We start from the raw sequence: 15,973 nt of genomic DNA on the forward strand, positions 1-15,973 counted from the left end.
ATTTAATATTTTAATATCTATTTTAACTTGACATTGAAATAATTTTAGGAGTCAATATATATGAAATTATAAAAATTCAAATTTTAAAATAAAAAATATGATAATAAAGACATTTACATTTCTTTGGCATTTTAAAATAAAATAAAATAATATTATTTTTAACCACCCAAAATGATTAACCATTAGATTTTCTCATATATTATTAATATGATTTTTTTACTAACAAGCATGCACTGCATTTTCAAAAAGAAAATATAAATTCGAATATTGAAAAAATAGTATTAAAAAGAATATCCACATTTTCGGAATAGAGACAATAATAATGATTTTTTTAAAAAGAATTCTTGATATAACATTGAAAAATTATTAAAATTACATTATCTAAAAATAAAATTCCCACAATAATATTAAAAGACATTATCCATCAAATGATTATCCACATTAAAATACCTTTTTATTTTCAATTTGTAATTAAATAATATTTAAACATTAATTTACCTAAATAAATCTTAAATTTATTCAAAATAAAGAAAAATCATCAAATTTTGGATACACTAAAGGTATAAAATTTTATTTAAAAAGTAAAATTTTTCTTATAGTTTAAGCAAAAAAGAAAGAAAAAACCAATAATTTGAAAAGAAAACTATTTATAGTTTTATATTTCTCTTTTATATTTTCTTCTTTCTTTCTTCCCCATGCCTTTGGTTCTTTCTTTTTGGGTTACCTCTTTACATTCAGATGCCAAAACAAACTCCATTATTGAATCCCAAATGCCGCTCCTCTCCGATAACTCCACTTCCTCGGCACGGTTATCGGCCGAGAACGCCGAGGCTGAGCGGCGCCTTCGTGAGGCGGAGGACCGTTTAAGGGAAGCCATGGAAGAGCTTCATAGACGTCAAAGGAAGGCCGCTTTTGGCGATTCCCCGCCGTGTGACCATGCTGATGACTCTTGTGTGGCCAATGCCATTGGCAATCTTTGTCAAAGCTTTCTCCTTTCTTATGGTGTTAGAGTAGGTATCGGGATTCTTCTTCGTGGTTTCAAACTCGCTAGAGGAAAGTCTTATTCTTCGCTTCTTGATCTCAAGGTTAGGGTTTCTTTTTTATGAAAAAAAAAGGGTTTTTCTTTGGCTTGTTTTGTGAATTTATGAAATGTTTAGTCGAAATGTATTTGTATTTCGTTTTAATATATGTAAAATGATTGATTAAATGGGTTTAATGTATGATTTATGTACACTGTCTTGTTTGAAGGTTTGAATTTCGTCATTGTGGTTTCCTTAGTTGGTAGACAAATATTAACTATTATTTTGGATTATATTTTAAGGCTATGTATTGTAAAATGTGATTAGATGATTGTTTGGGAAAATTGACTAACAAAATGAGCAAATTAGTCTCTGTAGATAGATTAAAAGTAAACTGGTTGTTCTGTTAAAAGTTTCATCCATTTTCCCTATATGGGACGCCATGTATAATTGTATGGTTATTCCATTAGTCATGCCAGTTTTTAACAGTAGATTTGGATGAAAATTAACTGAAAGGACCAAATTGCTCTTTGATTTAACATAGGAGTAATTTGCTCATTTTTTGAGTTAAGGGGCAGAATGCAATATAACTCCTAGTAGAGGGGCCTCCATGATACTTTTATCGAAAATTGCTCAGATTTTGGGTCTTATAATTTTTCTTTGCTAGGAATGTGATATTAAGAAATGTTGAATTTTTGTTTTCCAGCAACTTGTCTCAGAGAAAGATTTGATTGTGAGAGAGGAAGCATGCCGCATTGGTTTACTTTTTGGTGGCTTTACTGGTTCATACCATGCACTCCGATGTTTACTGAGAAAACGGAGAAAGAAAGAGACACCGCTGAATGCGTAAGTTTGCTATAAATAACTGATATGCATTAGATGGGTATCCAATCATGGTTAGTTGAATAATTGAATACTTTTGATTCATGATATTTGACATTGTTTAAGGTGTTGATGGAACAGAATTTTAGCAGGTTGCATTGCAGGATTGTCGATTTTAGCTCTGGATGATCCCAATCGAAGGCGAACACTTTCATTGTATCTTTTGGCTAGAGTAGCTCAGGTACATGAATGTATTTTGAAGTAATAAATTTGCAAAGTGATCTGAGATCATAATTCCAGTTCTCCGATTTACTGTCTAATATTTTGCTTTACGCATCAGTGTGCTTATAATTCTGCGAAATCGAAAAATAAGTTTCATTTATGGGGAAGCCATTGGAGGCATGGTGACTCTCTACTCTTTTCTTTAGCTTGTGCCCAGGTAATATAAAGCTCATTAACTTTTGTGGCTAGATGTTTGTGTTATACATTTTGATAATAAAACATTCATAACTCTAGGAACTGCTTAAGCTAAATTTTAGAGAAGTACTACTAGACATAACTTTTTATATGTGTTCTAGAAATGTAACTAATTCTGTTTTGTTCTTGTGAGATCATGTGAAGTTACCTCCAATTCATTTGCTTCAGAGCACTTTTTTTTTTCCGAATAAAAGTTAGGGTTTGAACTCTTTTTGTCCAATTTTAGCCCTAAACTTGGCAATTGTTCTTACATTGGGGCTTGAACTTTTTTTTTTGTCCAAGTTATTCCGTGATATTTCCTTGAAAACCCTAAAGCTCAGACTCAATATGGGAACAATTGCCAAGTTCAAGGACCAACATAGACGCAAAAAAAGTTCAAGCCCTTGCTGAGTTCATGCCCCAACATGGGAACAATTGCCAAGTTCAGAATCTAACTTGGACAAAAAAAAGTTCAAGCCCCAAATAGTGATCCCTAAAAGTTAATCTTTTGAGAAGGTTTCTATTGTCTAATGAATCGGAGTTTGCTTCTAAATGATTGGAGAATATATTGTGGTTTCATATCTTTTTTTTTTTTCACTTAATAGTGTTTGGTTGATGCATTTTTCATCATCCTCATTTGTTTTTATCTCATCCCATTTTGCTGATTGATGGTCATGCCAGGTTATGTACGCCTTTGTGATGCGTCCTGAAAGCTTGCCAAAATCATATAAAGATTTTATTCAGAAGACTGGTCCTGTTGCAGCTCCTGTATATAAGGCTGTACGGGAGAGTTGTAGAGGTGGTCCAGTGGATGTTGAATCTATATCAGCCTACTTAAATAGCCGAGGGAAGTCTGATACTGTGAAGGTGGAAGAGTTCCCGTCAATAATTCCTTGTTCTGTTATTCATCCGGACACAAATTCTTGTCTAGGCCATAATGCTAAGGCAGTGTCAGCTACATTCAGGAAAACATTCCCGCTTTACTTCTCTTTGACTTTTGTGCCATTCGTTGTTCTGCACTTACAAAAGGTATATCTTGCATAACATATTGGTTTCCCTTTCTGCATCCTTGAATGTGGAGGGACCTTGAAGTTGTTTTGCCTTAATGTGGTTTTAGCTCTATATCGAAGAAGCAAACGTAACAAGACAATAAAGGGCTTACCTTCCTGTGTGTGCTTTCCCAAGAAAGAAAACCATTTTCTGAAAAATGATGACTAAATGTGACACCCACACCCGTCCCAGTCACAGTATCTAAATACGTGACATTACATTATGTTGCCGGAGCAACTGCATATTAACTCACTTCATTTATTACGAATTTAGCTTAAAATTTGCAAACATATCAAATCAACCATCATTCAAAAGCATATGCATGCATTATATGTATATCTTTAATTATCGAATCTCAAGATTACTTGAGTTCAAAATCAGAGTTAGGACTCAAATCCAACTCAAAATGCCAAAGTTCAACAATGTGTCTCGAGACAGTAGAATCTTGTCTCAAGACCAGTCTTCTTTTCTTTTCTTTTCTTTTTGCTTCGAAGTAATTATGTCTCGAGATTGATCTCAAGACATGCTTTCCCTGTTTTCTTAATTTAGCTTCGATGTTTGGATGTCTCGAGATAAAGGTCAAGCCGGTTTAGTTAATATTGTATTACTTAAATGTCTGGTATAGTAATGTTGGTGAGTGGTTTTTTTCTTGGTTAATCTTCCTATAGTTGAGTAGTTGAGTAAAAGCAGTTATGCTGTATAAAATCGAAGAACCAATTGACAGTTTTGTAACCGAGACAAAATCTCTTGTAGTTGATTTTACAGGTTTCTTTTGGTCCTTTTTGAGCATATGTTACACATATATACAGTTACATATTTTCTAGCTATGCGTAGATGTTGTTACAATGAAATTTCATTTTTTGGAATTTATCTTTGTTTTTCATTTTTTAATTTTGCATCATCATTGTACACTTCTAGTTCATGGATACACCTGGTCGTGCCTGTTGGCTTGCCGTTAAAGGTGCTGTTCAATCAACATCTTTCTTGTCTGCATTTGTTGGAATCTTTCAGGTAGCTGGTTTCCTACTTCTCATTCACTTTTTTCCCATTGTTAAAATTGGTATTATATATTAAACATTTTTGCATGTGCAATTCAAGGCGGTTATATGCTTGCATAGAAAGATTGCATTGCAAGACCACAAGCTTGTATATTGGGTTGCTGGCGCTATGTCGGGTCTTTCTGTATTACTGGAGAAAAAAGCTAGACGTGGTGAACTTGCTCTCTATGTTCTTCCTCGAGCTGGAGAATCATGGTGGTATATTTTAGTAAACCGCCATCTGCTTCCTGATGTTAAAAATGCTGAGGTAGTTTTCTTTCTCATGAGAGCTTCTATGTTGGTCTAAGTGATAACCAACGTTTGCCCATGTGCATCATTACACTGATAACTGCGTTGATTGTTTCTTATAAATTCGGTTCCTGACTTTATGCTTCGAAACTATCACAGGTGGCATTATTTTGTGCATGCATGGGAGGAATCATGTACTACCTCGAATATGAGCCAGATACCATGGCCCCGTTCCTCAGAGGTCTTATCCGTCGCTTCTTGACTAGCAGAATAAGCAATCCTGGCCCTTCAGTTAGTCGAACAGCTTCCTACGCCTGCTTGCAGAATTCCGAGGCCATGAACAAGCCAAAAGTTCAGGACAACCAGCAAGTTGAAACTTCAGCTTCTAAACAATACAACCTTGAATCCATACCGGGGCTCTAAGCACAATTTTGTTGCTTGTTATATCATCCCGGAAATTACAGTCTACCAAGCATTCTTTTGCAATTTATATTCACTTTGTTACTAAATATATTAGTAGATCATTAGACAAAGATTCAACTCCTCTTTAAGGCCAATAACTAAAATACAGGGGTCTATTTGTATTCCCGGTGTAGGATCAGTCGCAAAATCATGTGTATTCGGTAGTGTGCCATGGGAACAGTCATTGTTATTTAAGAAATGATTGAACCAGAAGAAATAATTTGATAGTAAATGTAAGATTTGCTCAAAAGGGTGAGCATTTGCCCTATAAGTTGCAGTCTATTCCATGTTTCATCTTGCCCCCATGTTATGTATGTATGTGAAAGAAAAAAAGATGTAACCATCATTGCAGGTTGTAGAATTGTTACTCGAAAATAGCAGTTCAGGCTTGTTGGGTGCAAACGATGTGAATGAAAGCGATCTCTCAGCCCTTAATATGCTGTTGATGTTCCCAAGTGAAGGCAGCCATGGAGAAATCATGGACATTCTTTCCGGTGCCAGAGCTTTAAGGGAAAGAGATATTAGCCTCTCTGCAACGCCCTTGGAGGAGGTTTCTCACAACGGAAGAATTGGTGAACTTCAAGGTTAAGAAGGGCAAAATTTTGTCAAGCGAAGCACACAAGACGCTCTTAATCGTAGCCGGTTTGGTGGCAGCTAAACCAAAACAATAGTACTAGGAGTGTTATCAGCAAGATGCATCTTGCAGGTTGGTCTATTGCGGGCACTTCTAATGGAGTTTCATTTTCTCTCTTTGCGCTTTTCAACTTGGTAGGTTTCGGAATCTTACTTTATACGATCAAAATCCTCGCCAGAAAATTCCCACTGCCTTTCAAGCTCGAAATGTTGTATATGTTGTGCTTTATATGATGCATTTTGTAGGTCGGGTTGGGTTGCTAAGTTTAAACCCAAGCTCTCGTGCTTCACAAGTCTCTTCGCAAAAGTTTACTGTTACAGTTTGTACTAGGAAATATTGTTGGTATGCCTTGTAAAACAGCATTTCTTATCACTTCTGTTTTTTTTTTATATAATAAAAACTATAAATAACTAAATTAAGAGGTTTGACCATAAGAATGATCAATTGCTTCAACTACACGCATCAAGAATCTGTGCAGCCATTACATCATCCAAGATAAAAACATGGCAGAATATAGTTTATTCCAATGAAAATCCTTTACATATTGCTTGATTGATGAAATCTAGGTAAATTCTTGTTCAGAAACATGTGAAAAAATCAGAAATAAAATCCTATTGATATTGCCTAGTCTATTAAGATAATATAGAAATAAAAAAGAAATCCTATGAAAAAACAAAACGCCAAAAGTAAAGCCCACTTGCTTGGGAAGATTCACACCACTCCCATCATCTGTCTCTCTATTAATTGCCGGTTTATCTTTCCCAAAAACTTTCTTTCCCATTCAAAGCAACGCTCCTTAATATCCCAAGAATCATCTTTTTCAAAACATTTTACTCCAACGTTTTGATTTCCATGGAGCAAACCTTCATTTTCCTCACAAAAACCTCAGTCTGGTTCTCAGACCCATTCGTCCTCTAGTGTTTTGACTGCATACCTTGGTACCGCTCCTTCCAGGTAAAATCCTCTCCTTTGCTTCAAACTTTCAGTGGCTATGATGTCTGCTAAAGTGTTTGCTGTTCGATGGACATGTTGAAATTTTATGGATTTGAACTCTTTCTGTATATTGTTATACTATTCTTGTGTTATTATTTTGCTGTATATTGATTTTAATTTTATTTTTAAAATATTTACATAGAATTTTAATTAAAAGTTTGAAAAATATAAAATAATGATACTAATAATTATAATCAATAATATAAGTATAATTGGCCTTAATTTATATAGTTTATAATACAAACTTTCAAGTGACTTTACAAAAGAAATTAATTAAAAAGCAGGACCTATTTTAGAGCCAACATGGCCTAATTTTTAATTTATTTATATATTGCTTTTCTGCCCCTTCTCGACAGTGTTCCAGAATCGGTTCGTTTAGACAATGGCTACCCTCAGAATAGCTCTTCGTAACGTCCACCGCATCTTTAATACCTCCGCCGTTTCCGGCCGTACAACGACCGTTTTCAGGTACCCATTAACCCCTTTAGTTCTTCATTTCACCTTTGTTTGCTTTTTTTTGTTAGTTTTACATTATAAAAGAATTGTCCTTTATCAGGCCACAGTATGGTTGGGTTTCAACATATTTTTCAACTAATATTGGTAACACTCAGTCATTAAACATCGATCTTTCTAACGAAGAAAGCAAAAGGCGTCTTTATAACAGGTAAGCTTTTTATATTTTGGGTACTTATTTTTTCTGCTTTTGATAATCAATATTTAGCGGATTTTAATTTTTTTTTGATTGATCCCTGTTTTGGGTTTTTATAGATTGTTGTATAGGAGCAAACAAAGAGGGTTTTTGGAGCTGGATTTGGTTTTGGGAAAATGGGTTGAAGAACATATCCATTCTATGGATGAAAATGGAATTAAAGCTCTTGTTAAGGTTCTCGATTTGGTAAAAAATCCTTTTTTCTGATTGCTTATATGCTGAACTGACATGCCTTTAAGTTCAAAAGTACTCTCTTATTGGTTCATGCATGTAGTTGGTGTTGCTTATATGAAACTATAGTGGATTATCATGTTTCATTGCTAGTGGAGCAATGTCTAGGTTGCTGTATTAGTAATAGAATTAAAGAATTCTTGGGGTTTAGGATACTTTTCCCAGAAACATATCTGAATATTGTCAGTTTTGAAGCATGCCTGAGCATTAAGATAGTAGAGGCCACGACAATGTGTTTTCCAATGCATGATATTGCTGATCGTATTAAGCATACTAGTGAACTGTGTATTTCTATCCATAAAGTGATATGAAACCATAAAAATGATCTTTCTCAACACTATAACTTTGAGGGAAGAAATCTAACAAATCATGCATCTCATTACTATCCAAATGTTTGCCATATTGACTTAAATCTTTCTCTTTTGCAGGAAAACCCCGACCTTTGGAAATGGCTAACCGGTCAAGAACAACCACCCGAAGCAGTGACCGTTAATCCTGTAAGAGATGATCTAAAATATAAAAGTTTTGCACTTGTATTTCTTTTATTTCCTAGCATTCTTATATGATCTTTTGGTTGTTTAGGTCTTCTCTGCAGTGCAACAGAGGGTCTTGAAAAACCTCAACAACCATTCCTCTCCCGAGACCAGAGCAACCCCTGGCCAGCCATGGGTGAGAGGGTGGGATGATATCAAAAAAGGTCGCGATAGCCCAATCACCGGAAATCAGTAGAGCTTTTCTTTTGCCTTTGAGATAACAGGTTCTTAAGGCTTGTTTATTTCGAAACAAATTAAGGTTTGTAATATGTAATTTCTTCGATATTGTATGCTAGAATATGAAATAAGGATGGCTGCATTGCTGCAGTGAAGCTGGAGATGTAAGAAAACCCTGAATGTATTTGGTATAGGCCTTATCTAAGTTGATCTATAGCATAAAAATTGTGGCTTGAATTGTCATTTCTTCTCTGTGCTTTAGCAAATAGTTAGAAATAAAGCTTTCTAGTACTCTTTGAGCCAAATGTGTTCTTATTGTTTGTTACAGGTTCTTTTCTTTTCTTTTCTTTTTTTTTTTTTGGGGGGTGGGGGATGAAGGTACTTATTGAGTTAAATTTGCACATTCCTCTAGTTTCAAGGCATGTTTGGGCCTCTAGATTTTCATTTTTTATTGCAATTAAAGCATGGGAAATGTCTTCCTAAATATTGCGTCTCTTACAACCTAAATCAACATCGATGTCTCTCTCCCTCAACCAAACTCTACGCGGCAAAATTTTTTTTAGAGCACGCCACAGGAATGTGAAGGTTCCATAGAAGCTTCCACTTCAGATAGTATGAGGAGAGTAAACTTTGATTGTAAGTGAGATTTTTGGGGTGAGTGAGTGTAACAATTGAGTTTATTGTTGGGACTGCAATTATCATTGTTTTAAGGATAAATTTTTGGGGTGAGTGAGTGTAACAAGTAACCCGGACGATTGTTGAATAAAATTATTTTTTAAATGAAGTTTCATAAAATAAGGTTGGTGAATCGGAACTATAATAACAAAGTTTATGTGCCTATTTTTTCTCTTTCTCTTATTTGTTAACTCCTATAAAATTCTTTATGGTATTTTTACCGCATTTTTTCCCTTCAATACCAGCATGCCTTTGAGTTTTGAGCGGATAGGCCGAACTTGGACAGGTATAGTATTTGATACAATGCCAGACAATGATATGATGTTTACCTCAACAAGCTCTTTCAGGTGATAGAATTAATACTTGGTAGTGGAGCAACTACTTCAGGCTTGTAGGAAATAAATGCAGTAAACAAAACTGGTTTCACTGCCCTGGATGTCCATCAGATGTTTCCTAGTGAGGCAGGTGACAGAAATCAAGGAAATTCTTCGACAAGCTGGAGCAGTGAGTGCTAGAGATGTTATAAACTCTCCGATTCCTTCCCGCGAATCTCATGATCAAGAACCAGACCACCCAAGAACACGACAGAGATGTCAATGGCTGACTGATAACTTGGTAGAGTATTTCAAGTTTAAGAAAGGCCGAGACTCCCAGCGAAGCTCACGGCTCTTCATTAATCATTGCTGTTCTGGTCACCACTGCGACCTTTCACGTTGGACTCAGCCCTCCAGGGGGAACTTGTCAAGATAGTTATTTTCCGAACCCGAACAATGGGACCAGTGGCGGTGAAGCACACATAGCAGGGACCTCCATCATGGGGACTAACAGTGAAGTTACTTTTGCATTATTCATGGTTTTCAACTCGATGGATTTTTCAATGTCGCTTTCCATGATCAACATCCTCACAAGCAAATTCCCCCTGCAATTTGAGCTCCAGATTTGTTTGGTTGCACTGTTTTTCACTTACAATACCGCAATGACTTGCATTGCACCGAGTAGCATAAGAGACATCACCATTATAATGAAATCAGTGCTTTCGTCAATCATACTGACATTAACATCTGCCGAAAAATATTGTCTTGGAAATTATCCTCAAAGCTCAGCCTGGCCCGCCCCAAGTACACATCTAAGCACACTGCAAACTCGAGCAGAACTCGTGGAAAACCTGAAAACAACATAGAAGGAAAGACAAAGATTAATGCAAATGACATCTGTTACCATTCTTGAAGATCACATTTGCAAACATATCCCATTTGGCCACACATCATACAGAGAGGTTACTTTTCCTACATCAGTTTCAGGTATTAGATTGCATCCTTCGGATACATGACTGTATATGTAACTTTCATATGCATAGTTGTAACACTCCTTACCCGAGACTGTTGTCAGAATCGAGCACGAGGCATTACTAAACTTAATCTATCACTTAAATAGTTTTAAATTGTTTATTTAAGCATTTCGGAATGTGCTGCCATTCTGCGTCAGAGTCGCCTAAAATTCATATCTTGAGTTCGAAACTCGAAATTAAGATCCGTAAATTTTTCCTGAAACTAGACTCATATATCTATCTACTAATTTTTTTCATAGATTTTTGACTTGGCCAATTAGTACAGTTTATTAGTTAAAGTTTCCCCTGTTTCAAAACTCGACTGCACTAACCTCTTGTTACTACGAACCATGTTTCTTCCTGTACAAAATTCATATCACTAAGCCGTTTATTTCTCTTAAAACTAGACTCAACAAGGATTATAACCATATAAAGTATACCTTCTAATTAGTTTTGTACAATTTATGGTGAATTTCCAAAGTTGAAACAGGGGTTCCAGAAATCGCTCTGACCCTGTTTCACTAAAACTCAGATATATTATGAAATATAATACCTTTACCTATTTTTCTTATTCCATAAGAAAATAGACATAATAAGCTTTAATTTCATATATTATTCATCTTTAAACTATGTTTCTACAATTTTAGTAATTTTTCAAAGTTACGTCATTTCTGTTACTTGAATCTGTTTTAGGTTACTTTCACATTTTCATAATTTTCATGTGATAATCACCATTCAATCATACATATTAATAAACATGCATATCATCGGCCATTTTTATTAGCTAATCACTAGCAAGTATTTACACATCATTCATTGTTCATATTATACCAAAAGTAGCTAAGTTTCTATACATGCCATACACAAAACAAAACATCTAATGATACCGAGTTATTTCTTTGATAGTGTGATCGGCCTCCGACGTTTCCTTCGATCCCCGAGTGGCTAGATAAGTACTATAAGAAGAAGAAAATAAAGAGATTAAGCACTAGGCTTAGTAAGCTTACAAGCAAATAAATCACAACATTCAACATAATGGATAATTATGCATAATATCATCTAACATCATAAATTTCTTTACTTTTCAATTTCTATCTTCTTCTTTATTCCCTTACCTTCTTTCTTACGACCTTTCCTTTTCATAAGTATAATCTACTTTTCCTTTGCTGTTAATTCACTGTAATTTAACTAGTATCCTGACCCGTTGAACCACTCGGAATACTAAGGATACTAGGTCGTTCTGTCTATCAATATCCTGCCAATGCCATGTCTTTGACATGGACTTACATGAATTATTCCTGTCTCCAATGCCATATATAATATGGACTTACATGGCTCAATCCTGTCTCCAAAGCCATATTTCTAATATGGACTTACATGGCTCATTTCGTTCTGTCCTGTCAACCCTAATATCCTAACATTCCTAGGGTTCAACCGGGGCTTTCTAACACTTTTCCTCTGTCACTTCACCTTAAATTCGACTTTAAATATTTTCATAACATAAATATATAAATGCTGGAAATTGACAATAATAATGTAAAATAAAATAATATTGCATTTATTTACTGTAAACTTACCTCGATACAAAATGTGACTAAACTTTACAATTTAGTCCTTTACTTTTTCTTTTCCCCGATCTACTCTCGAATTTCGCTCTTCTTGATCTATAATAGCAAATTTAGCTTATTTAATATCAACATTTATCAAAACAACCCTTTACTCAAACTTTGGAAAAATTACATTTTTGCCCCTAAACTTTCACATATTTGCACTTTTGCCCCAAGGCTCGTAAATTAAACTTCATCCTATTTTCTTATGTTTTATGACATGCTGATCATTTTTCCTTCTATGGCAACATCAAATTCACACACTAACATGTACTTATGACTATTAGGTATTTTTACCGATTAAGCCTTTTACTCGTTTTCACTTAAAACCAAGTAGCACAAGTTGTCTAACATAATTTAAAACCTCATATTCCATCATAAAACATCAAAATACACAAATTTCACCTATGGGTATTTTTCCAAATTTGATTCCTAACTTAAATTATTGCTAGCATAAGCTTTATCGAGCTACCGGGACTTCAAAAACGTAAAGATCATTAAAAACAGGGCTTGGAATCACTTACTATGAAGCTTGAAAGTTGAAGAAACCCCAGCTATGGAGAGAGGTAAGGTTCTGCTGGTAACTTGAAGAAGATGATACAATTTTATCATCTTTTTTACCTTTTTATTAATGTTAATAACCAAATGACCAAAATGCCCTTCCTTACTAAACTTTCAAAAATTCCTTCCATGTCCTAATTTTGTCCATGAACTTAAAATTGGTCAAATTACCATTTAAGATCTCCTAATTAATATTCCAAAATAATTTCATACTAAAAACTTCTAGAATGCAAGTTTTGCAAATTATTCGATTTAGTCCCTAACCTCAATTTAAGCACTTTATGCATAGAATTTTATCACGAAATTTTCGCACAATCATGTAATCATACCATGAACCTCAAAATAATAATAAAATATTTTTTATTTTATTTATTTATTTTTTTACCCTAAATTTGTGGTTTCGCAACCACTGTTCCGTTTAGGCCCTATTTCGGAATGTTACAATAGTAGTATGTATACCTTTCACATACATGAACAGTGTATAAATAAGAAAAACTCTGATGTGGAAGATCCTGGTAGACATATGCAGCTTCCATTGATATTGGAGAGGCTTGTCAACCCTTTTTTAGGCTAGTCTACTAGACTTGTTATAAAGCTCCAAGTAGGACCAAAAGTTCAGAACATCATAAAGGAGGCCAAACTATCAAGAGTGTTTGTACTGCTTCCTCCACCAAGAAAAATGAAGTCTAATCAATGTGTCGCAAACCAAAAAGGAAGATATTTTGTAAGACAAGGGTAATGATTAGTGTCAAGGTTACAAGCAAAGCACCTGTTAGCCATACAGAGGGAAAACGTTTATGATGGTCCATGATGACCTAATTGCAAATACTATATCAGGATTTTCATAAATAACAGATAAAGTAACATAAAGAAACTAAGATGGCTGCATCTTGAGAGTTTGAAGAGATTCTATCATTGATTGGGAGATTTACATATTATATGTGTTCTATTACAAATTTTACACTCAATGCCACCAACTTTACTTGTACAAATACGACTCTGTAAGGAACCTCTAAAGCCGGATGACTTTGTTTCCTGCTCGACCACTTTCTTAAAGGAACCACTAACGTGACCTAGTGCCCAAGCCAATGATATATGAGGCCTTGGATCCTGTAGGTTGACAAACAATATGATATAAGAATAAGATCATTGCTCTGCATTTTATGAAGTATTGATTAGACTTGGCAATTAATTATAACTGCACAGACCTTATAGAACTCGGGAAGATTGTGAAGCTTGTAAACCTCGTTAACAGCCTGAATTTGCTTAGTTATCTGCGAGTTAATTGCAACCAAGTAAATGCCATTTATTTGGAAATAAAAGAACAGTGGAATATAGAGGGAAAAGAAAAAGAACTGCAAGATGAGCATTCCGATTTGTTCTACATAAGATAGCCATCCTACTGAGACTGAGAGCAGATACGACTTATATACCTAATTGTCAGGAAATGAGAAGTTTTTACTCCAGTTGAAGCATCAATCTCTAAATTATATACCACTTTTAGAAGCATAACTTGGAAACCCAAGCATCTCTATACAAAATAAGATGGGCAATAAAGCTATGGCATATCATCCTATTTCTTTAGCTTTTCTCTTTCACTTGAGATGTCCATATATATAAACAATGAAAGCAAGCTCAATATGCAAAAGAATTTCAATTTCAGTAAAAGAAAAAAGGAAAACTCCAGCACACTTACCTCGGGTAATCCTCCTGTAACGACTTCGAGTGAAAGAAAGGTGCGCGTTCGATCATCATTGATAAAAACCTCCCATTTGTTAAAATCAATCCAATACCTATTTGCAATAAGAACAAAGATCAAAACCATATCCTTGAATCATAAGGAAGAAAACCCAAAGATTATTTATTTAACAATGGAACTAAGCATAATAATAGTAAAGAATAACATCAAACCGCTTTTGAAATTGAAGTTTTTGGCAAAGCATTGTCACAATAGAGTCAATCTGGTGAACTCTAATAGGAACTGTCCTTCCTAAACTTATATGGAATTCCCTTCCTAGTGCCACTTGTTCAAGTTTATGCTCTTCTTTACACAGTGTATCCAATGGAACATCAATATCCACAACATGGAGATTGGGAACCACGGATGAAACTCTCTTCAAAAATTGAGGAACTACGGATGAAGCTCTCTTCAAAAATTGACCCATCTCTTTCTTTGATATAGACTGTATAAAAACTGAAATAATTAACAGAGTAAATAAAAAAAAAGGCAATTCATTCAATTCAATATTATTGATAAAGAACTGTGGCCATTCAAAAAAAGTATCCGGAATGTAAATGTGCAAAGCATAGTTGCCTTCGACGTGAGGGAAGCTTCTCACTCTACTGGGCTGACCACTTTGTAAGTAATCCAAAGATCCTTTCTTCGTTATCAAGAAAAAAATATTTGATGAGCAAAAAGAGTAAAACATTTTAGTAAAGTTATGGGAAATTTGTTGTAGTTTGAATTACCAAGGGAATTGGGAGGGTGGAGGAGAGAAACAGGAGGCGGAGGGAGAGGAGACGACAGCATCTCCTCCGTTTGGGGATTGGAATTGGTGGGAAGAGACAACTTAGGAGAGTGGTCGGAGTTGGAGTCCGATGAGTCGTCGTCTTCATATGTTGGTCTTGGTGCTTCCATATGGAATGGATACTTTGAGAAAGGTGGCTTTTTTGTTTTCGAGACTTTTCTTTAGTATTTGATTTATTTTCGAAAAGACTAAACTTTTATTTCTTTAATCAAATTTGGAAGATTTTGATGTTTTAGCTAATGGTTTATCAAATTAAATAATTTTCAATTCAATGTTTATTCTTAAATAAGTTATTAAAAATATTGTAATTTTAATTTAATTTAATTGTAATTTTAATTCTAAATTTACTAATCTGAAAGTAGACTCAATCATTAAAATTGATTAAAAGAAACAACTTCATAAATCAATATTCCTCTTAGAACTTTTTCCTTCTTATGTATATTGTTTTTTTTTTTACAACTACTTAAATTATACTAAAGAAATTAACCGTGAACATATGTAACCCTTCTTTTCTATTGAAAGCTATTTTAATCATTTGATTTGTTTCTATGTTTTCTTCTTTAAAAATGTATTCAAGTACCCATTTTAACATTCTTCAAGAGATAGTGAATACACCTAATTATCACTAATTTCAAGGGTGTTGAATCCAAATTTTAAATAACTTCAATAACTTCCATACTGTCTATTTGCATCAACACTTCATTTTTTTTTTAGTTTTACTACCATCTAATATACTATTTTGTGTGTACCAGTAGAAAAAGAATCAATTTATATATCATCAATACCTCTCAACTATTATAGACTTCTATTCATCATTTAATAACTCTAACTAAATTATTTTTAATCATTCTCTAAACTCATACTCATTAACCAAATTTATTTTTCCACATGTGACAATAGTTC

The 15,973-nt window shown here is 34.4% G+C and overlaps 4 protein-coding genes and 1 long non-coding RNA gene across 6 annotated transcripts; 3 read left to right on the forward strand and 2 right to left on the reverse strand.

Annotated features, from left to right (window-relative positions):
- The first annotated feature begins 658 nt into the window (after positions 1-658).
- On the forward strand, positions 659-5,366 carry LOC108454139 (uncharacterized). Its single transcript, XM_017752481.2, has 8 exons — positions 659-1,085; positions 1,726-1,865; positions 1,983-2,082; positions 2,182-2,280; positions 2,979-3,326; positions 4,266-4,358; positions 4,446-4,652; positions 4,793-5,366. The coding sequence occupies exons 1-8, from the start codon at positions 696-698 to the stop codon at positions 5,054-5,056; spliced, it is 1,641 nt and encodes a 546-aa protein (XP_017607970.2). The 5' UTR covers positions 659-695; the 3' UTR covers positions 5,057-5,366.
- A 911-nt stretch (positions 5,367-6,277) lies between these two features.
- LOC108454148 (succinate dehydrogenase assembly factor 2, mitochondrial-like) lies at positions 6,278-8,677 on the forward strand. Of its 2 annotated transcripts, none has more exons than XM_017752492.2 (6): positions 6,278-6,683; positions 7,079-7,190; positions 7,279-7,386; positions 7,491-7,617; positions 8,091-8,159; positions 8,245-8,677. In XM_017752492.2, exons 2-6 carry the CDS (start codon positions 7,105-7,107, stop codon positions 8,389-8,391), a joined length of 537 nt encoding a protein of 178 aa, XP_017607981.1. In that variant the 5' UTR covers positions 6,278-6,683; positions 7,079-7,104; the 3' UTR covers positions 8,392-8,677. The 2 variants fall into 2 exon arrangements, with proteins under 2 accessions (XP_017607981.1, XP_017607991.1); XM_017752502.2 differs by having other exon boundaries at positions 6,385-6,683; positions 7,491-7,605.
- Positions 8,678-8,744: 67 nt separating this feature from the next.
- LOC128295458 (uncharacterized) lies at positions 8,745-10,509 on the forward strand. Its single transcript, XM_053031040.1, is given in 4 exon segments — positions 8,745-8,750; positions 9,395-9,516; positions 9,518-9,694; positions 9,696-10,509. Coding segments are annotated over 4 exon segments (837 nt in total). The 3' UTR covers positions 10,228-10,509.
- Positions 10,510-11,120: 611 nt separating this feature from the next.
- On the reverse strand, positions 11,121-12,584 carry LOC128295345 (uncharacterized). The gene is made up of 3 exons (XR_008285713.1): positions 12,506-12,584; positions 11,952-12,038; positions 11,121-11,330 (listed from the first exon to the last, which is right to left on the reverse strand). It is a non-coding gene; the product is annotated as an uncharacterized LOC128295345 (long non-coding RNA).
- A 682-nt stretch (positions 12,585-13,266) lies between these two features.
- Positions 13,267-15,180, reverse strand: LOC108476263 (uncharacterized). The gene is made up of 6 exons (XM_053031041.1): positions 15,012-15,180; positions 14,805-14,919; positions 14,454-14,687; positions 14,239-14,335; positions 13,751-13,816; positions 13,267-13,652 (listed from the first exon to the last, which is right to left on the reverse strand). The coding sequence occupies exons 1-6, from the start codon at positions 15,178-15,180 to the stop codon at positions 13,455-13,457; spliced, it is 879 nt and encodes a 292-aa protein (XP_052887001.1). The 3' UTR covers positions 13,267-13,454.
- Between the last annotated feature and the right edge of the window lie 793 nt (positions 15,181-15,973).

Source organism: Gossypium arboreum, chromosome 7 (assembly GCF_025698485.1).
Source record: "Gossypium arboreum isolate Shixiya-1 chromosome 7, ASM2569848v2, whole genome shotgun sequence".
NCBI classification, from domain to species: Eukaryota; Viridiplantae; Streptophyta; class Magnoliopsida; order Malvales; family Malvaceae; genus Gossypium; species Gossypium arboreum.